Source organism: Plutella xylostella, chromosome Z (genome assembly GCF_932276165.1).
Source record: "Plutella xylostella chromosome Z, ilPluXylo3.1, whole genome shotgun sequence".
NCBI lineage: Eukaryota > Metazoa > Arthropoda > Insecta > Lepidoptera > Plutellidae > Plutella > Plutella xylostella.
Genome location: NC_064012.1, coordinates 14940637 through 14963108, shown reverse-complemented (window position 1 = coordinate 14963108; position 22472 = coordinate 14940637). Strand labels below are relative to the sequence as shown.

The following is a 22472-nucleotide window of genomic DNA, read 5'->3' as shown; positions in this document are numbered from 1 at the left end:
ATAAAAATAAAATATAATTAGGTATATTTGAATTAAGATTCTGCTAAAAATGCCGCCGTTTCACGTGCAATTACCTAAATTATCCAATTACTTACTTTAATACTATTATTACCCTAAAAACTGAAATATTTTCAAAGTACCTAAATACATAAATAATATAATAATATTTATCATAATAAAATTTGTTGCCCAGACTTATGTTTTACTTGAGTCTGTGGCAACATATTTAGCTCCCGCTGCATAGGTGTGTGAAATAAGCAGATTAGAAATGATATAATATTTAAAAACAAAAATATATTTTATGTGGCTTTATGAGTATAAAATAAGTCGAGACGAGTTTCGCAGGAGAGATATATTGTTTAGAAATAAAATCAAGCATGCATTTCTCCTTAAGCACTCGGCTACAACCCACATTATTATTATTTATACATAAATATATTTTGTGCAATAAAGAATTAGATACATAATTTAAATTAAGCATATTTCTCCAATATACCGGCATCAACAAACAAGGAGTTTAAAATACCTAAGTTAAAGTAAATTAAAAAAAAATGTAATAGATTGAGTATTATACTACTAGATACTAAAAGGTATTTCAAAAATATTTTTTTATGATCAGTCTGTCCGTTACCATCACAAATTAAGTATACATAGGTAAATGTAATCATTAGGTAATTGAAATCGTAACAAAAATAAAATAAACTCTTAAATTAATAACGATTTAAGTATAATAGACTATAATAATTATCATTAACATTGACAGAAATACCTACAACATAAATAGTCTTATCTACCTAGAAAGAGCCAAAACTTTTCACGTGACCTCCACTTCAAAACTAATGATGTAAATTTCTAATAGTTACCTACTGTAAATTAAGTCACAACATAAGTATAATATTCTCGTCATGTTTTAAATCTGGTGATCATTTCAGTGGAATAAAAATAAATCTAAAGTCTATTTCAATGTAAATTTAATAAATAGTCGAAGAACATTTTGTTACATTAGAACAGTACAAAGAACAACGCGGAAAACAGTATAGTGGTTTGCAATGGAAACCAGCAATCATGTAAACAAACCAAATTGTCACGATTACTCCGTAATCACATACATTTTCGATCAATTTATGAACATAGTCTGATTTCAACGAACACACCATTGTTTTCACATTATCTTCAACACGATTTAACTTGTATTTATAAGTTAAATTTGTTAAAACATTTGCAACGTAAAAATTTCGAAGTATTTGACAAGCTGTCATCTTAGTTTTTTACTCATCGAACTCTATAAGTCATTGAAAAGTTAGTGTTGTTCGTAATCTGAAGTTATCTTTTATTTTTAATTTAATAAATTATTTTAATTTAATATTATTTGAATACAATTTAAAAAAAATTCAAGAGCAAGAATATAATTAACCAAAACGAAAAAAGGAAGAGGAAGAAATGAAAAAGCTCGACGGCATTTTAGACATGGCAAGCGATGACATATAGTGGTTCCATTTATAATTACGGTCACCGGCGACACTTCTGATAGTGATGATGACGAAGACGAAGATTTAAATTTGTTTTAATAAACACTTTTTTTTATATATAATCAGTTTTATTTTATAGTCTATGGCTTATATATTTAATCTAATTAGAACACTATGACATCACTACGGGCATAAACAATACGCTGTCAATGTCAGTCCGCCATATTTGTTTACATGATTGTTGGTTTCTATTGCAAACGACTGTAGGTTAAAACGTGTGACGTCACATGAAATAGTTTTGACATGAACAAGCTTTAAATACTGGTGGTAACTCAGATGACCGTCGAAACGGCTAAGGATAATAATTAAACACCTACGAGAAAACGGCTTACTAGCCCAAACGCGACAAACAGAGTTAGTCTACCCGAAGGTTTCACACAATTTCCATAATCTAACCCTCGATCTTTCGTTCTTATTCATAAGAACTGGATGAACAGCACTAAATATTAATAATATACTTAGTTTTTTTTAAAGAATTACCTAAATAAGCCGAGGACACTTTTCGGCAAAACCTCCATAGAGCGAATAAAACGATTAGTTACTAACTTGCTACTTATGTAAGTTTACACAAGAAAACTCTTTTAGACCATGGCTGCAAATCTTTCCTCACCAACCCGAAAGTTGAACGCTTCCCGTTCAAAATTCCAATACCCTTAAATCCGATCCGGTTTCCTTACTTCTAAAACCAACTCGTAATCCAGTCAATAGACAATAGGAAAAAACTCCTTGTAACTAAACAGACCGGTAGTAGGTGTCAGTTAAAAACTTAATAATAATTGCACAATACCCTCCCACATCCTCAGATCCCCCTCCATCGCCATAATGAAAAAAACCTTTAATAATTTATTAAAGCATCCTATTCTAGTGTGGCACAACTTTTTTTTTACTTGGTTACATATTTTATTAGTTTTTTACACTTACTACCCAACATAGTAGGTATAGGTCAGGCAACACATAAAGCGACAGAACCATACCGCAACCCATCATCACTGTAACCAAATAGCAGGAGCGAGAAAAACCGGATTTACATAAAGTAAGTACTGAGCATGCTCAGACACTTGAACCCGTCGATAGGCTGATATCAGTCCTGCTCGTCGTCCTCATCCGAACTGCTCTCCTCTTCATCTTCAGAGGACGAGGAAGCTTCGTCGGAGTCGGACGCTAGCTCCGCCAAGGCCTGCTGGCGCGCGCGGTGGGCGTTGATGATGCGGTAGAGGCCGGCGAAGGCGTGGGCCAGGCGGCGGCGGCCCGGGCGCTCCGCCACCACGCCGCCGGCGCGGGCGCAGGCGGCGGGGTTCATCAGGCGGCAGTACACGCAGGGCCGCACCTCTACCCTGTAGCGGACAAGCCTGCTGTGAGTGTTACGACATGCCCTGCTGTGCACGGTAAATTGGAAAATTAGTATTCAAAACAAACGTTTTTAAGATTGAACGAATAGGTATAAAATGCAGCAGAAACTGTTAAGTAATAAATGCAGTAGTCTTTAACTTGAATTTGGTTGGTGTGTCCTGAGAATTGATAGGCTATCGATCGTGATCAATAAATAATCAAGTGGCAAAAAGTTATAAGATCTTGATCAATTCGAGGAAAAGTGAAAAGTAAAATCTAATAATTAGGACAAGATGCTGAGATTTAGGTCAGGTTAGTGCTTAAATTAGTTTATTAACTTATATGCTTAAAACAAAACAAAGTTAACACTTACGCCTTGCAAAACACGTATCTAACCAGCAGTGCATTGTTATTTTCGGTTACTTAACCAACTCTCCCGTAAGCCTCTAATTTCGGCACATTTGATATAACACTTTCCCTACAGATTTTTTTATTTAATAAAATTACGAACGAAACTACGATATGTACTTAGTGTACGTACTCCATAATCAACAATACGACACTGCTTAATATTTTAGTTTCTAAATCATCAATCTCATTTAGGCACCTACGTAAATAGAAAACGATCTACTTACGTGTGGATATTGTGAGGATATGACAGCCAGTAGATAACACGATTAACATAAATTGTTAAAACCTTAAGAGGAGAGTATCACTTGCTCGTCCATACAAAAAGAGAAACCGTTTTACTACTTACTTATAAATATTATCCAATCTCCATGTTTTTTTTAGTATGTTGTAATGTTTAGTATATTGACACAAGGAATGACTAAGTTTATAGCTTTTTTTCTAAATTTTCTATAGATTCAAACTTATAGGCACCTCAAATAACGTAATTTTTGTGATCAAAACTTTGTTGAATTACGCCGTTAGCTCAACAAAAACTATGTATTTTTTTAAAAAAACGCGGAGCCTGTTACCCTAGAATATATTATGCTGAAGCGATTGACATCAAAATCAAAGAGATTGGTTGATATTTAGTAAGTGTAAAACGTTTTCTCCCGAAACCAGAAAAGTACCTGTGGTCAGTCGTGAACTGCAGTGCATCTCTATCGCACCCGTGCCCGGGGCATGAGAGCACAAGCGATAGCAAATGTTTTTCTAAATACCTGTTTCGGTAGAATCGCGAAGGTATACTCTTCTCTGAAGCTGTGTGCAGACCGGCCCAACGATGGATATTTATCATACAATAATACAGGACAGATTGAAGAAACGAAGGTCAACGAAACCCGTTCGTTGGCGTTCGTTTGGCCTGTCTGTACGCAGCTTTAAAAGACGTTATAGGTACCGTGGACACTCATATGAAGAGTAGCATTGAAGCAACGACCGACCGACAAAGTAAAATTTAAGAACTGAACAAAGGCCAAATTATACCATTTGGCGAGTCCCACTGTACCTATATTTTGTAGTGATGCTGAATAAAATAAAGAGGGTCAACAAAAAAAAGGAAAAAGGTTTCAATAACATTTATCTGTTTCAACGGTTACAAAAATATACAACAACAAACATACATTGGTATCTTAGGACATATAGGTACTGAAAGAAATCTGGAAACTTATAAGTGCTTGCTTTTCCATACTTTGCCGAACCAGCGCTGATAAACGCAAGAAAAATATCCATATTTAGTATGTACCTATCTATCTATGTATTTGTGTAAATATATCAGCTGTCCGACACCCATAACACAGGTTCTGCCTAGGTCGGATAGCTGTGTGTGAGATGTCCCCACATATTATTATTATTATTTTAGTAAAATATGCGCTTATTAGTTTCCATCTTTATTTCTGTATACGGCCTTACATCTGATTTGTGTTCTTATAACAGCATGCAAATGGGGAAAGCTTAGTGCCAATTTCTCCATACTCGGTTAGAGCATAACCAGGAAGTAGTGGTTAACTTTTGACACATCTGTCATAAATTTTATATGGAGATGACGATTTATAAATCAATCCCTGTCGGTTAGATAACCGACAATTGGAGAAATTGACACTTAAAATGAGAACACTGCCTGTCGTTACATCTGAAGCTCTGTTCTGCTTGGTTGGTCAATTTATCTTACATTGGTTAGCGTCCAATGATTGTGCTGCCAAAGTTGCGACTCTATTCATATCCACTTATTACCCCTTCCCTTTTATAATAACAATAAATATGATCACGTTTGTTTACAATTGTTTTTTTTGTATATTCCACATATAATTTTATTTTGGCAGTAAAAAAAACATACCTTCGTGATATTTTATTGTTATTAGTAAATAGGTGTATACGTAAAACCACAGGTATAATTGACATCCAGAATTATATAAAAGTCGGAAAATAAATTAGGAAATATACAACAACCATATAGCGACATTTAGGTAATAAAATAAAAATGAGGCAAGGTAGGTGACTTCTTATTACAAAGAAACAAAAAAATTGCCAGTAAAATAATTACAATAGTGAGGGGAGAACTTTGTGCTTGAAACACCTACATGCCATTTTATCGCTTGTATCACATCACAATGAAAGCATGAATACCTAGTAAGACCTAGGTAACTAGTTTATTTTAGTAGTACTAGCTGTTCCCACGAGCTTCACTTGCCCTTTAAAAGTTTTCCCGTGGGAATTCCGGGATAAAAAGTAGCCTATGTCCTTTCTCAGGGTCTAGAGTCTAGACCATATGTATACGAAATTTATTCAAATCCGTTCAGTAGTTGTGGCGTGAAAGAGTAACAGACAGACAGACACAGTTACTTTCGCATTTATAATGTTAGTTAGGATAATCCAGTGAGAATTGGATAATATGAGTGGTCGGGTAAAGGCTCATTCATGATATCCATAAGAGAACTACTGAAATTACCGCGATTAATTAGAAGCCTTTATTCAGAGAAAGATCGGATGATGATATTTAAAAAATGCTGTCGAATTTGGTTATTATTCTGGCCTTGCTAGTAATTAAAGCAGTTTCTGCTGATTACATGAATACTCGTACTTATGTATTACAAATTTATAGATATTTTATCCAGTAATATCAATCGTATTGCATTTTATGCAAAAAAAACTAAATTTAAGTTGGGACTGTAGCCATAGGAAAATTACATACAGTACATTCAATCTATACATATTTATAGGTACTTATAACTAGGTGCGTTTATATTTCTAAAATAGTAGAAAAAAATAAAATTCAATCGTGATAAATATTTTGATATTGATAAATATTTTATACGAAAGTTGGCGCTTTTGATGAATCTTCTGTGCATTTATTACAGGGAAAATTGTATTTGCTTTGTGGAAAATACAATGAAATCAAAATAATGAAAGTAGAATTAGAAAACACTATAACCATAGATAAATCGTCCCAGTCTGGTATAGCGGGATTTATAAGAGAAACATAAAAATATAATACCTAATATACACAAACATGCGACAATAAGCTGTAAAATACAGGGTGATTGGAACGTCGATGTTTTCCTGACTATATCAGTAAACCGTTCATGTAGTAGGTAACTAAAAAATCTTTATATTTTACAGCAATGTAAAAAAAATGTTTAATAAATTGCAGACGTTGCACTGCAATTTTTTCCTAAAGAAAGGTGTAAGTACCTACCATTAAGGTAAGTAGTGTATTTTTATGCCGTATTATATGATTTCTTGAGCATAGAACAGTATAGTATGGGACGGACCACTTTTTTTAAGTATGCTATTAAATTGAAATAACTACGGCAGTGCATGATATGTGAACTCAAACTTTTCAACCTTGTATCCAAATTGTACACCGGGGGCAGTTTTATCAGTGACGTTCCCGTTGTCAGGACACTATACAACTTTCATTGACTTGGCAACGGAAACTTCAATTATAAACCACAAACCCTTCTTCTACAAATAACCTCAAAAGCATCATCAACGCTTTTGCACAATATGTCCTACACTTCATGTCACTTCCTTCGCACTGCGAAAGCTTAACAGTGCGCGTAAAATATAACCTATCAATCCATCACTCTTCTTGTACTAATTCACAACGGGGATAGCCGCAGCACCGCACACTAAACTTACTCTGGTGGCGGAAACGGTTGGAATCGCTCCGGTAGAGTGGGAAGGTTTATGGTCGGATTCATTGACCAGAAAAACTGCATCAATGGTATTCCGCTGTTAGCATGGGGCACCCTTGGGCCGGCGGGCTCAGGGTACTTGTATCGGTTTATGGTGTCAGGGGATGGCTTCGGGTCAGTTGCCATCGGACTCTCCACTGACGGAATTGCCTGCGAATCCAAATCGGTTTAGCATATTATCATATTGTTGTACAATGTACATGTCATATAAAAAGTAAACTAAAGTTAATAACCGTCTTCGTTTACACACGGCGATACAGTTTTAGAAAGCTGAACAGATCTCAATCCAATTTTAATGTTTCCAACCTTTGCCGCAAACAAGGACGGTTATGTCAATACGCATCTTCTCATAAAATATAAAAAAATATACATACGTCTTCGCAAATCAAGCTTTCCATTGGCTTGATAATGATCAGATGACGCATCGCCTGGATCGGGAACGCTTTGAAAATGGTCATGCGAATGTTCGTAGCTGTGTGCGCTCGGTCCTTCAAACAAAAACAGAGATATGTTGTAGAAGCTAAATTACAACACTTACATCTATACTGATTCATTCGACGGTAAGTTAGGAAAACCTATATTCCATATAGATGCTAGTTTATTACTTATTTCACTCATTTGTAAATTTAAAGACTTTCCATTATTTATTTCCTGTGTGAAAACTTCTCATAGTACCTAGTATCTTATTTTTAGGATCTTACCACTAAAATAAAAAACAGCTGTTTCGTTGCTTACCCGCATAGACTGGAGGGTGTCATAGCTATGTAGGACGCCCAGGGCTACCGTTTCCACCCACTCCATGACTCCGGGTTCGCGCCACTTGGGCCAGGTGAATGTGGCGTACATGCGGTACAGATCTTTGAGGATCTGGTTCGACCTGGCGACGGGGTTTTGTCAAATGTCAGTAGTGTTAAAAGTGTTTTGATCTGGCGACGGGATTTTGTCAAATGCCAGTTGTAAAGTATTTCGATCTGGCGACGGGGTTTTGTGAAATTTAAGTGTTGTGTAAAGAGGTTTGGTGTGTCAACGGGGTTTTGTTAAATTACAGGCTTTTGTTAGGAGGTGAGGAAATAAGACTTGGTTCTACTAAAAAAAATTACGTGAGTGTGGGGAATGAAATGAAGTTTCAGATTATAGCAAGAGAATGAATGGTATAAGTGAGTGGGGGGCAGAGCAATAAATTGCACGCAATGCATTAAATTTATTAAAAACAAACTAACGTAGAGGTCGCGAACGTCGTGAAGAACTCGTGCTGCCTCAGACGTTCGTCGGGCTTGTGGTTGGCGCAGTCCATGATCTGCATCAGCACCGCCGGGTAGTGGACAAGAGCTTCCTCCAGCAAGTTGCTGGCTAGCCCCAAGTCCGCTGGGGGAGTAAGGCAGTTAGTAAGTTCATCAGTTTCCTTAACATAAACGAAAGACAGGACAAGACTCACTTTTATGCTTCAAAGCTAGATGGTATTGACACAACGCGTACGAAAACTTGATGTTGAATAAGAAGCGGGCGCTTCGTTCGATAGTCCAGCGTTGCACCGCCGTGACGAACCATTCGTGCTCTCTGGCCCTCAGTGCCAGAACGTCTATGAATAGAAGAACTGCCACCGGGTCCTCTGGGTCAAGGTTCAGTAGTAGCTTGGCGAGCTCCAACGCAGTACGGTGGCAAGCCTTGTTGGTCAGCATGTGCAAATACTTGAGAATTGCGATGAAAAACGGTCGGTTCTCCACGTATTTGTACTCCAGTCGCACGTTTGGCTGTTGAGAATTGAAAAGGTTAGTTGGCCATCGAGAATTCCATTTGTACAGAGCAAGTCAGCGTTTCTAAAGCGATTTCGTAATTTATATCCTCTCAAGCGTAAAATTTAGCTTCCATTAGCGTTTAGTAAGTAAAATTCAGCCGTTCATGCAGAAAGCCGAATAAAGCCATGTCTAAACTTTAAAGCATCTTAGTTTGTCTAAGCCCTAAGCCAAGATAACAGAAGAACAATACTATGAGATGAGACAGTGTAAACTAACAGTAAGATAATACAAAATAATACTTACATCAGTGAGATCAAATGACGGATGAGACACATATTGCATGTAAGCAATGGATTGCTCCAGCAGTGTTTGCGCCTCGGAATAATTTTCTATGTTGAACATGGCGTTAGCGCACTGCGAACAAACAAACTTGTTAATTTTCTTTACATGGACAAAACGATAACTCGCATATTAATTATGTTCATTCAAACACTGATCAATTCAAACCATTACACTTAAAAGTTAAGAATCATTCAAACAAAGCCCTTTCCTGATGTCACCAAAATTTTTAATATTCTTAAAGTTATGGGAGGAAAAGTGGGAATGAAAACAACACAAATTCATTTAAAACAACGTATATTTCCAATCCTAACATCAAACCAGTGAATCTACGCACCTCGACCATGACTTCAACATGGTAATGCTCCATGGACTGAATCATGTGCGTCTGCAGCAGCTGCAGGTCCAATCCCTCGGGCGAGCCGGGCCGCGTGGCCAGGTAGTGGCGGTGGCGGCGCTGGTAGTCAGCGCTGTGGTCAAACGTGAAGTAGTCCAGACCCTCCTCGCGACGGTTGAGGGACATTGAGAGACCTTGGAGATGACAAGAGGTTGTGAGAACGAGAGGGTTTTATAGGAATGCTTTCTATGCTTTAATTACGCGAAAAGGTATGTGAGCTATTAAAGTATCTGAAAAGTGAGACAGGGAAATAAAGTACGAAGTTGCTGTCGGAAATATGCGTAATCACAAAACTACGAAAAACAAAGTTAACATACCGACTTTCTTGAAGCGTCCAAGGTACTTTTCGAGGGGGACGATGGTGCATTTCTTCAGATGACGCGCCACCACCGGCTGACGTCCACGCCTATATGCCAACAAACACCATATAATTAGCATAATACTTAGTATTAGTTGTTTTTTCTTGCAGACATGAGGTTGATTAGACATTAGGTCCACAAATATGAACCAGTTTCTTTTACATCTCAATCTTATTCACAAAGCGAGTGAAATACATTTAGACAATAAAGCAACCAGGACAAACCTACCTCCTATTTTCGCCACCATTGACGACGTCATGTCCAAACATCCTGGTCTGCTCATTGATAGCGTTCAGATGCTTGCTCAGAATAATCATAGCATCTTCATGTCTGAGAAAAGGCGATGGCTTGGCTGGAGCGGGCTTGTCTGCTGGGACTGGCTTTCCTGCAGGGGCGGGTTCCGCCTCTCCTAGAAGCTCATTCACCTCCCGGACTGATCGGTCTACCTCGTCTTCAACCGCAGCTTGCTAAAGGATGGAAATTTTTCATTTGTTATTGTCCTTGGCTTCACAAATAGGTTCAATATAACTGGCAATGTTTGAATACTGGGGTTAATTAGCCACTCACCCGTGCAGCAGCCCTCTGTGCCTTGCGGTTCCTCCGGTTGTTGCGCCGCTTGGGCCGCGGCGGCGGCAGCGCGGCCGCCTCGTTGCCTCCACTGTCCTCGGCTTCGTCTGCATCCTCATTATTAGATTCGTGTTCGGACGCCGACGCTATGTCCAGCTGTGTAAGGTAGAGAATTTCTTGAGTAACGTTAGGCCGTATAGTGTACCTGATGAGACTACGCTAGGTTGTCATTTAGAAAACTATCTACTCCGGTTTGGCTGGGTCCTAATTTGACAAAGTGGTTATCAGACATAGTGACTTTACGAGGTATTGTTGACAACTAGACTCAGTTCACTAACAGTTATGAACCATTTTAATTTTTTAAAAATTTCTTATTAAATTGTATTGGTGCCCAAATGCGGTGAAGCTATTAATGTAAAATCTGCAAGCCCTGTCTACCACGTCAACCTAAAGCGTAGATAAATGAGAGTCGATGAATAGGACTCGTAACATGATCCAGAAATGAATACCATCCTAATGGATGGTAACATAATACTGTATTGAAAGCTGAAGATTTGCGTTGGTTTCCTCCCACATTCATCTATTGGATCGATACGCGTGGGTGGCGTCGATACGCCCCCGACGCGTTGGAAATAGAAAATTGAGTGGGTAGAGGGTTGTTGGAAGGTATATTATGAGACTTGTTTATCCTGTAAGCTAATCCTCTTAATTAAAAGTTTTCTTATGCCTCACGGCGTTTATTCTCACCCACTCACTTTTTGAAAACGCCTACTCTATGTATCTAGATAACATTTATTGTTGTAGGTGCATACTGTGCAATCTGTAGACTTCTTTTACTGTGATAACCTGTACCTACTAAATATTAACAAATTAACAATGTAGATCGCAATGATGATACCTCATTCAAGTCAAGATGATTCATGAACGCATAAAACAGTAGCCATTTAGATAGCCGATGAAACCAATCTGGAAAGAATAGAGCACAAAGGACTTACCCCAGCGTATCGGCTGGTAGTTGGTGCCTGGACACAGGGCGGCTCGTACCCCTCCTCTTCAGAGTCATCGGGCGGGGGCAGGCTCTGGTCCCCGAGCACCTTGCGCAGGTGGCGAGACGACATGCTCCTGCAACAACACCGGCAAACGTGAACTGTAACTGCATACTGAGCACACACCAGAAAAACTGAAGCCAGCTTACATATTTATGCGAATGCGTATGCGACCTAGATGTGTCTATTAATGCTAAAGCACAGAAGGCGCACTCGGCAAATCCATTCTAATAAAAGCCAATCTCTCCGCGGAAGATAAAGGCTAAATCACGCACTGAGTTGTGATTGTACTAACTTCGCAATGTCATCGCTATCGAATCTTACATTTACCTTAACTTCGCGCACGCAAGCAAAAAATATAGCTAATAACTTCGATAAGAATCTTAGACAGCCAAATTCAATAAGCACTTACAGTTGCTTTTATCGCAATTTTATGAAAAGATTTGCATTGCGCCTGAGCATGAAACAACGCGTAGCAACTCCTAAGGTTTAGATTAAGGTTTGCCCCGGGTATTATTATTTGGTTATTTGTTTGAGTATCATATATGTACGTTTCAATAGTTCTATTTTTGTTAATAAGAAGTAGATCTGATGTCCTAAACACCTATCTGTTTTGGTTTTCATCACCGGACCTCCCCGCACATTAAGTCGATCATGAATATAAAGATCAGTCTCATCCTCATTCAGCATGTTGCGAAATGAATCACATTATTCCGATAGATATGTTAACTAATACGAAGCAAGTCCCGTTTCGTATATAATTTACCTACTGAATCTGAATTGTGAATCTGGCCAAGACAAAAAGACATAATACAACACAAAGCGGAAGCGGGCACGAGTTTCGGTGATGATGTAGAAGCCGAATTTGTGTAAGAATAACCTATCTCAGGAAAGCTGTCAAATCCAATACTGTTACAATTCGCAAAATCTCAAAGGTATGACCTTAACCTAAAGTTGTAATCCAAAGCTACTTGCTGGTGATAACTAATGGCCCATAAACATTGGACTGACATTGACTAGACCCTCAATTTAAGTCGCTCAGCAATCGGCACCCTATATCAGATACATTCCTATAATTTTTTTAAATGGCAAGTATTTTGTATAAATTATGCATTTGTATGTGAGATTCAAGCTACTTTAAGCTGAAAAGAGCACCTTTAGGCCGTGTTCTGACGACACGTGCCCGCTAAAAGCACGCCCCGCTCTCCAGCACCCGCGTCTAGCAGGCTTAGATATTTTTATAAACAAAAGGGTAATATATACCACATCAATAGATCTCAAAACTGTATTGAAGCGCGTGCGCAGGGCTTCTTTGTGACGTGTGGGGGCGGGGGCAAAGAAGGCGCATGGCGTGTGAGGTTAGACATGATGACATGAATAAATAAAAAAAATTACCTATTGTTTGAAAACAAATCAAAGTACGCTAAAGACCGGTGCTGATTTGGCAAGCGCGTGTCGTCTGAACAGGGCCTTAAAAAAGGTTTGAGGTAAACGATAAACGTATTTAGTCGCCTGTCAAAGAACTGTCAGATAGTACAAAATTTATTTAAAATTTGATTGAAATACTATTTTAAATACGTTTAGCGTTTGGTAAAACTGACCCTAATGTCATGTAATTAAGGGAAACCGAGTCTGCGTCATATTTTTTCCAACTTTACATCACATCAGTTACTTATTAAAACCGTTATTAATTATTACCTTTATGTATTTCCTTTCGTAACGAACTTGGTCTTCTCTGAGTAATCTTGATCAAATTCGTGCAGTCAGTGTCACGTTTGTCACTTCAAATACATATTCACTATATCATTTAAATTCAAATACAACTTTGTTTATGTTTTATATTCTATAGTTTATATTTATAATTGGTTACAATAGTTCATCATGAGTAAACTCGATTATAAATACACCAGCACAATTTGAATTCAAACTTAAAATATCATTCATATTCGCCTTAAATTAAAACAAACGACGTAGTATAAGTTCAAGAGTTTTTTAAGCACTTTTAGACTTCAGGCTTTAGGAAATTACTAAAAGTACAGTTTATTGTTCTTCATCTGAAGGTTCTTCTTTTTTCACATCAGCACAAACCTGCACGAATACACCCGACATTTCTTCCATCAGCGATTGTCTAAGATTTATCATAAACTGAGATGATGGTGCTAGTTTTGCATCAATTAAAGCATTGATTTTATTGATTGCGCAAGATGACATTGGTGATTCACACTCCGGGCAATGAGCAGTGGGAAGTGGTGGTGCTGGTTTGTAGACAGGGTAATCGTCTTTGGGTTCTTCTTTAACTTTAACAGCATCATCATAGATTTCTTGTTTAATTCTAACAGCAATTTCGTTACATTCTTGTTTAATATTACTGGCCATTGTTGCAGAGGATGAACTCCGCCTGTTTTCTTCGTAAATAATCGGATTACATTCCATGGGCCGAGGAAATGGTGATGGTTTCATACATTCAAAACAGAAATGGCTTGCGCACGTCATGCACTGGAGGTAACTACTACCCTTTACCACTCGAGAACAACGCACACAAGTGACTGGCATGCTGCTAATAATGTAAGATCTGAATTTTTGTTTGATTATTGTAGTGAAGACAATCGCTTGGCAGCAAGACTTTGCAAATACTTCGCAAGCTTAAAAATCGCAAAGTTGGAAAAATAATGTTTTAAGTATATCAAAGAGCCAGCATTATCATCTAGTGGTACCATAAAAACAAGTCACAATGTACAAAGTGTTTCTGAGAATAAATTAGCGCACGATTTTTTATTAGTCTAAGAGAAAAAATATGCATTTATCAATTATTTATATTTTTATGATTAGAAATTAGAACTTAAATTATTTACTTTTATCTATTATTTATCAGGGTGTCCCACAGCTTCTACCACACGGAAAGAAAGTTCCACAGTAGTAAAGAAAAAAATATCTGCTTTTTCAATAAACAAGTCAATACTCATGTTACACTAAAATTTGACTATGTGTATGGAGCAAGCATACATATAATGGAACGAACCTACACGCATGGATGCCCCACTACGCTTACACGGCCGCACGCACACTACTACACGCGACGAGCGTATATAAACCGGCTGCGCGGCCGCAGAGATTCATTCGATAGCCAGCTGGCATTGAATACGATAGCCCCGCTGTCTGCTCAAGGTCAGGTCGCTTCATCTGTGCAATAGCTCCGCAGTCCTCAGATGTTAGCAAGCTAGGAGAGCACCAGGGTGCGATAGCTTCGCAGTCCGCCCTAGGTTCTATGCTAGGTTACCTAATCTTATACCTATACCTACTTATGTTATTTAAGTTGAGTGTGTTCATCACGACCCATTACGTCCCCACTGCTGGGGCACGGGTCTCCTTCCAATGAAGGAAGGGTTTAGGCCTAGTCCACCACGCTGGCCAAGTGCGGGTTGGTGGACCCCAACACAAGCAAGCTTGTGCTGAGAGAGTTGACGGGTAAGTAGGCAACCCGACTGTCAGATGTTTTCAAGCCGCCCGAAGGCCTCTGACTAGGCTTAACGACTGCTGCCGAAGCAGCAACCGGGACCCACGGCTTAACATGCCGTCCGAAGCACGGAAGCGTCCAGAAAAGCACCACTTGAAATTGGTCACCCATCCAATGGCTGACCGTGTCAGTTGTTGCTTAACCTCAGCGATCAGTTACGATCACTGAGGCCCGCTCGACTACGGACGCTTCAGTTGAGTGTGTTATCATACAATAAATCAACAAGTCCTATGATATTGGAGTTTTCATTCATAACCACACCTGACTCGGTCCCATAAGATTGAGAGATTTAGTTATTGAATATCTCTTTTCGTAATGATCTCAAAATGTTGTAGTCATTACAGTTTTTGTCACAGGCACATAATGTGTAAATAAGATACAATGACGGCCCGAGGACTGAGCCTAGCTGTACCCCCACTTGTAGGTTCTACTGCATGCCGGACAATATTCTTTTATATTTAATATATAATAATGGCCTATTTAGAGTATATTTTAGAAGAAAAACTATATTATAAGGTAAGGTTTTGTTGGTTTTATAAAGAGGAACATTATGCCAAACATTATCAAACACCTGTTACACCAGAGCAATGATAAGTAAATTTTTCATACACGCTTAAGCTTATTAAACTGTTGAATGGTTGTTTGCTAATAAAGTCCAATCTTAACGATGGTAAAATATATGTGAATTCTGGACAGCCGTGGGTCCCGGTTGCTGCTTCGCTTTGGCAGCAGTCGTTAAGCCTAGTCAGAGGCATGGGCGGTCTGACAGTCGGGTTGCCCACTTGCCTGACACCGTTCTCAGCACAAGCTTGCTTGTGTTGGGGTCCACCAACCCGCACTGTGCCAGTGTGGTGGACTAGGCCTAAACCCTTCCTTCATTGGAAGGAGTCCCGTGCCCCAGCAGTGGGGATGTGATGGGTTGTGATGTGTCTATATACAAGTATTTTAAGACAGGGGATTTAGACCATTCATTTATAGGTGTACAAACTAGTAAGTTGAAGTGGCCCTGCCAGTGGTTACATTTGCTGCCATGTAGACCAAGACGGGTAATCACTCGCCTCTCTAAGAGCGGTGGTAGCTCAGTCGGGTAAGTGTTCACATCTCACGCCAGAGATACGGACTTGAATACTGTCACTGTCATGTACTAAGTGTTTTTTGAACCATTTAAGTACAATGATTGGGGAACCAATTTATTATTTTTTTGGTCACACCCACAGAGGATCAGATGATGAACCCACCTAAACAGGTTGAGGTAATGAGTTGGAAATCGATCAAGAAGAAAAGGGGGACATCCGAACAGTACTTGGCGCTCAGTTGAGAAAGGGGCAACAGCGCTGGGACTAAACTGACAAGAACTCAATCAACAAGCATCAAACCAAGCTGATTGGAGCCATATGTCTCTGATTACGGATAAGAAGATTGAGGATGATTGTGAGGAAACCTGCATATCAAGATTTAGCACATCTAGAGAATTATGTGAACACAACCTGCAGTGGACCAGTGTGATGCGAAATGGTCCAAGCTTAGGAAGGGAGCTTAGACCTCGGGGAAATGCACAAAGGTTCCGCACAAAGGAGCCGGGTGCAGGTACTTACACGCCCACAGAAAATAGACCAAGATAGGAATGACGGGATGACCTTCATAGAATTTTGCTGGGATGGGGTCAGATTGTCAATGAAAGAGTAATGTAGAGAAAACATGGGACAAACTTATGTCAACAGGGTCAATATAAAATGTTACACCATATAGTTTAAATAGTCTCATTTCAGTAGAATTTTGCATATACATAATATGTATATATTTATGGTGAAATGGTGGGACACCCTGTAAACCAATGTTTTAAGTAGCTACTCTTAAGTAATGTATCAAATACAGTTACAGCAACAGCTAGCAAGTTAATAAATATTTTTACACAAAACTTTACAAAGATAAATCCACAGGTGGTTGCGAACAAAGAAACACTTTTTTAAGAAAACACTCAAAAGAAAGTATTCACCTTCTGTCTAGACTACTATACTATTGCACTGACTATATTCACTGCTCATATCCACTATCCATGAGATTTAAGAAATTTAGTGTCTTTAGTAAGCACACAAAGAGTTCTGCTCCAACCAAAGTATGACGCAGATAAAGCTTCCAGCCTAGATTTTTCTAGGTCTAGCTTCTCGAGCTCGATTGATTTATGCGTGGAAAAGCTGCGTCGTATGCGTTACACCAAAGTGCATGTGCAGTATTATTGATGTTCCCCGGGCGGCCACGCGGGGCTAGCTCGCGAATCAATACAGCCTTATCTAGGTACGTGGGTTTACCTGACAACAGCGCGAGGGTCACGGACCTGCGCACTACAGCTGGGCCTATCGATCGCCCGGCAGCAGATTCGCAAACAAGTTGAAATATATTGCAACAACAAGTAGTCACGAGGCAAAATGTAACACAGAGAAAATGAGGATATAAGAATAAAAATCTTTTAGATTTGACTTAAAATGGTGAAGTACTTACTATTTCCAAATCTTCACAGCTCCCACGAGGATTGTATTTCACACGGATTTCACAAAATTCACAATTTGATAACACTGCGCTCGCAAAACCTCCACGAAAACTCCTCCTTTTGACATTGACACTTATACCACAGATTTTACATACGTCATACGTCACAAACAGGTGTTTTTTATTCAATTCACAGATTAAAGAAATAGACACCGAATCTGCCTTAGAAGAATGATTTATATTATCCCTATAAAGAATAAATAAACTGAAATAAAACCGCAAAGTACCTACATAACAAGAGGCAGCAAGCGGCGCGAATTTTAAATAAATGTATTGATACATTTGGAGGTGAATCTGAACATCCTTCAAGTTCAAGGCATTTATTTTGATATTATAGTACAGGGTAGGTCTATCCTCTTTGGATAGTACGTAATAAACATAAACTTTTTCACTGATTTCCATAGTAAATAAAAATAAATCATGTTTCAAAATCAGAATAAAATAAATGACAATTTGTCTTTCATTTTCGCATTCGTGAAGTTCAGTTTATTATGTAGCATTTTCCAATATCGTTTATCAATCACTGGCTGTTCATGTATTTTGTAAAATTGTGAATTATCTAAGAAATAATAAGTTGAAGCAAGTGTTGAAATGGCTAATGCAGAATTTCGGAAGGATGGCACCGTTCCTGTGCGCCCAAGAAGCGTGTACACCGCACATTCATACAATCAGGTGAATGATGCAAGTATTTCAAGATAGCGACAAAATATGAATAACTAACTAGTTATACCGGACAGTAAGTACCTAACAGCTTATAATTTTACTGTTGCATATCAGGAAGAGTGTTCGCTGTCCGCGTTCCAAGACTACAGCAAGTTCCTCGAGGGTGGCTTGGGACAGGCAGAGCTGGTCGGTGGGGCCGGGTGGCAGCCGCCGTGGCGCGGGCCCCTGCAGCGCAAGGCGCCGTTCTACCCTGGCGACGACATCTACCATGCCGATACTTGGAGGGAGCTTGAGGTATTTATTTATTTATAACTTTTGATTGAAAACGAGCGTGTAGGTAGGTACTTTAAATAGCCATTATGTAACGATCAATCACTACAGTCTTACCCAGTTATTCATAAAAAAGTTATTGAAGAACTGTTTTGTCACACTCTGGTAACGAACTTACAAAGGAACGGATATAGTTAATTACTACCCCAATGGCTACTAACCTTAGCTAACACCAATCCATAGAATGACTAGTTCACAAGGAAATGTAGTCACTTGATATATCAATATTTATAGGTAACCGATGTAGTGGGGGGTGCTGGATACAACGCATCCGTGACTCCTCACGGAACTGTGTGCCTGCGTCTCAGGGATCGTGTCAAGTGAGTTTTTAATATTTATCACAAGCTGTTTCCGCGAGCTTCGCTTCGCCTTAAAAAGATTTCCCGTAGGAATTCCGGGATAAAAAATAGCCTATGTTCTTTCTCAAGGTCTAGCTAGACCATATAGGTACTTTCGCATTTATAATATTATATATAGTTAGGATTAGGATTAGGATTGTAGGTATAAATGGTTAATGTTTGACCACTTCTGAGAATCAGCTCCAAAGCTGAAAGACTTTTGCAAAGACTTTTTATAGGTAATTATCAGTTATTTCAATTACATGGTACATTTAAAAAATAGAATACCGTTTGGCAATGGTTTTTACGGATACATCGATGAAATACGGTCTGTAACAATTAGTTAGGATCCACTTCCGATTTCAGAGCCTTACTGTACCTACATCGTATCATAAATGAACAAAATGGCGGCCATGATAATTATGTGATAGCACCGCGCACACCAATAGCCTGTTATGCGCAATGCTATCCATCCGCGCTTCACTCCGCTTGGTGCCCCTACAAGGAGTCCTAAAAATGCTTTCTGCCCATTGGTCCAACTGTCTATTCATCATCCAGGGTGGACATGACGATCGACGGAGCGGTGCGCGTGACCAACGCAAAGAACAACATAATCCTGGCGCTGTCCCGCACGGGCGCCGCCGCCGCCCTCATCCACCCCAACGGCCGCGTGTACCACTACGGCTCACGCGTTGAGATCCAGGCGCGTCACCAGCAGGGCAACCATAAGTAAGTTCAATGTAGATGGGGCAGTTGTGACTGAAGTTCCATTATACCTATACCTAAGGACGTTACTTCGGCTTTGTTATTATTTTAGGCGAGATCACGCTATGCTTGTGTTTGTGGAGCCTGTGAAGTTTTAGACTTTTTCCGTCCTAGGCCTCATCGGTGGCCTGGCTGGTTTGGCTTGCGATAAATTTGATCGTGGAAGGACAGTGTTTCTAACTACGTCATTTCAATCATAGCTAGAGACAGTGTAATAAATTATTATGGTAGTTGGTGGTAACTGACACGTGCTTCTACTGAACACAATAACTTTCCCCCAATCAGGTACGCAAAGATGTGGTACAAAGGCGTGTCGTTCACTGCTGAGCAATGTGCGCTGGTGTACCTGGTGGACGCGGCCGGGACTCGAACCACGACTGACACCTTCCTCGATATGAGCCAGGACTTCACCCTCAATGTCTTCTACAAGTTAGTTGTCTTCTACAAGTATCTATGTTTGAATAACATGGGATAGCTATCGTAAATTGGACATGGGACACTTTGGAGTAGTAGTAGGTAGTAAGTTTATTATTATAGTAGGTAGGTATCTAATAAAATTTGCGTACATGTATATGAACAAGAGTTCCCAGGTTCCGATCAGACTGCTATTTCTTGAAATGACTGAAATATGACGATAGGTCACTGTGACTTACCATCACAAGGAGAATTCCAGCAAGGGACTATGGCTGATACTTACCAATCCTTAATTATTACCCAGCACACAGTCACAGAACGTAATCAAACAATAAACAGGGTTCACAAAGAACTATATAACAACTGCGGCTTACTTGCAGACTTTGCATTGAATCGTGACAACCTTTTGCAATCAAATAGGGTTATCACAAATGTCTGGTTGCTTGCAGTGAGTCTCGTCACGGCCCCTCGCACGTGAACGAAGCTCTGACGCTGCTGCAGGCGGCGCAGTACTGGCTCACGGACGACGGCATCGACAACTGGATCATCAACAACGTGCGCATCAGCCAGACCGCGGACGGACTCGTCAGGTTATCATCCAGATAGAATTCCATTAATAACCTTGGGCCCTATTTAGAAGGGGATATCTTTGGGAAGGGTCATTTTTCTTAGATATTTTGAAACCAAGCGCCGTTTTGGGAAAGTAGTTTTGTTGTATGAAGTGCTGTTCGTTGGTGGTAAGGAAGTGTGATTTTACATGTCATTAGGTAATGTACGGGTACGGGAATGTCAGTTTCAAATCCGTCCAACTTTCTAATGTGCAATATTCTACCAAAATCATGCTAACGGCTGTATCGGTTTGTCCAGGATCCACCGCTGCAGCCACAAGTACCAGCTGCGCACGAGCCCCAGCAACGGGTCGGCGTCCATCACCAGCCCCTTCCTGCACTGCACCGCCTCGCTGGGGCAGACCCAGCATTTGTTCGTCAGGTGAGCTGATCACACATGGTTTTTCCTTTTTGCGTGTTGGCTAGCGTTTGTAATATCGGTAGTCAGAATCAAACCTTATTTAACAATAAGGATGGAGTGTAATTCCGGAGTTGGGTCATTTAATTAGAAAAATAAATTTCATCTTCATATCCACAAAAGGGAGAAAGATCCATACTATCTTCAATTGTGATGTGGGGGGTTATTTGCCGATTTTAGTGGTTGACAGCCTTTTGGTCCCAATTTCACGCTTATTATTGACCCCATTCCCCACAATGTACTGATCGTAGTTACACTTAGCTCCTTAGTCATTATTATGTAACTAAGTTATACTGATTCAGTTCCTCTTACCACAGACGCGGTGAACGTCGCATGCACTTTGATGGCAACTCATTCATCGTTCGCAATGCCGGCCACTCCGCTGGCTTCGACGACAAGAACCAACTCAAGGTCTACTGATACTGAACCAACTGAATTGTACCGATATTATCATCACGAAGACAGGCATGATAAGTTATATAGATCACTCAAAAGTAACGAACATTCCTCGAATCCAATAATTGATGTCCCACTCCCCATTTTTATATTGAGGTAGGTATTAGTGATCCGATGTACACTGGACTTGTAACCAGATCGCCACTAAGCACTCATTATTCTTGCCATCATGTGTTTTCCTTTGCCCTGTATCACCTTGAGTTGTTTACTGTTCTTGTTATATAGCCTTATGTTTTTGTTCAAATAGTGATTCCCAAACTCAGCAATATAACATCAACCACATTAATTACCTACCAATTTTATTATTTTAACAGACTCGTTAACTATCTTTATATTAGATATTTTACATGACTGCTGGTATATATTACAATCGAATAATACTCCTATGTTGTATAGTATTGAAGCAGATCATTCTTCCTTTCTCTTTATTATCTTTTTGATGAAGCTGACAAGAAGTGACGATCCCATTTAATTTTTTAACGAAGTGTGTAAAGCTTGTCAATGTTTTTACTTACTACATTTTAATGAGTTAAAATAGGTTCCTATATTTTTCATGCAATCACCACTTAATTGCATGGGGAGCCCTGCTTTTATTTTTATCATGGCCTTGACTAGGACTGATTTTACAGTATTATAAGTTTACAGTTTCGTGATATTTCGTTTTCTAACTTCTAATATCAATCATTTTAGCTACCTTAGCATTTGTACCTACGGTCATCGATTCTAGTGAATCTAGACATAATATATAGGTACCTAAGTTGTTTCACTGTTACAATGTGTGATATATTCTAAAATAGTAATTAAGTCCTAATCAAGGTCAATAACGTTTATCATACTTTTAAAACTTATATTATTTTGGCAACATGATAAGGTTTTGTTATTAGTGTATAAAATTTCAGGTAGATACTATGGAATACTAATGGTAACTATGTATCATGAATTGATGAAAATAAAATTGATTATTCCATAAAA

The 22472-nt window shown here is 39.1% G+C and overlaps 2 protein-coding genes across 3 annotated transcripts; one reads left to right on the top strand and one right to left on the bottom strand.

The window, feature by feature from the left end:
- Window positions 1-1735: 1735 nt before the first annotated feature.
- On the bottom strand, window positions 1736-17606 carry LOC125491186 (transcription factor 25). Of its 2 annotated transcripts, none has more exons than XM_048632509.1 (13): window positions 17461-17606; window positions 11397-11523; window positions 10402-10557; window positions 10063-10301; window positions 9793-9881; window positions 9416-9609; window positions 9043-9153; window positions 8439-8754; window positions 8224-8368; window positions 7739-7880; window positions 7378-7491; window positions 6948-7153; window positions 1736-2863 (listed from the first exon to the last, which is right to left on the bottom strand). In XM_048632509.1, the coding sequence occupies exons 2-13, from the start codon at window positions 11517-11519 to the stop codon at window positions 2611-2613; spliced, it is 2088 nt and encodes a 695-aa protein (XP_048488466.1). In that variant the 5' UTR covers window positions 11520-11523; window positions 17461-17606; the 3' UTR covers window positions 1736-2610. The 2 variants fall into 2 exon arrangements, with proteins under 2 accessions (XP_048488466.1, XP_048488467.1); XM_048632510.1 differs by lacking the exon at window positions 17461-17606 and adding an exon at window positions 13146-13276.
- Window positions 17607-17963: 357 nt separating this feature from the next.
- Window positions 17964-22472, top strand: LOC105384211. Its single transcript, XM_011554407.3, has 8 exons — window positions 17964-18180; window positions 18286-18465; window positions 18736-18821; window positions 19398-19568; window positions 19890-20033; window positions 20468-20608; window positions 20886-21008; window positions 21362-22472. The coding sequence occupies exons 1-8, from the start codon at window positions 18100-18102 to the stop codon at window positions 21462-21464; spliced, it is 1029 nt and encodes a 342-aa protein (XP_011552709.1). The 5' UTR covers window positions 17964-18099; the 3' UTR covers window positions 21465-22472.

Coding starts and splice junctions, on each gene's coding strand:
- LOC125491186 (XM_048632509.1), bottom strand. CDS start 11,519: ATGTCGTCTCGCCACCTGCGCAAGGTGCTCGGGGACCAGAGCCTGCCC. Junction 8,755..9,042: donor CGTCATTTGATCTCACTGAT/GTAAGTATTATT, acceptor AATTCTCAACAG/CCAAACGTGCGACTGGAGTA. Junction 7,492..7,738: donor ACACCCTCCAGTCTATGCGG/GTAAGCAACGAA, acceptor TTTTGTTTGAAG/GACCGAGCGCACACAGCTAC.
- LOC105384211 (XM_011554407.3), top strand. CDS start 18,100: ATGGCTAATGCAGAATTTCGGAAGGATGGCACCGTTCCTGTGCGCCCA. Junction 20,609..20,885: donor ACCGCGGACGGACTCGTCAG/GTTATCATCCAG, acceptor CGGTTTGTCCAG/GATCCACCGCTGCAGCCACA. Junction 21,009..21,361: donor ACCCAGCATTTGTTCGTCAG/GTGAGCTGATCA, acceptor CTCTTACCACAG/ACGCGGTGAACGTCGCATGC.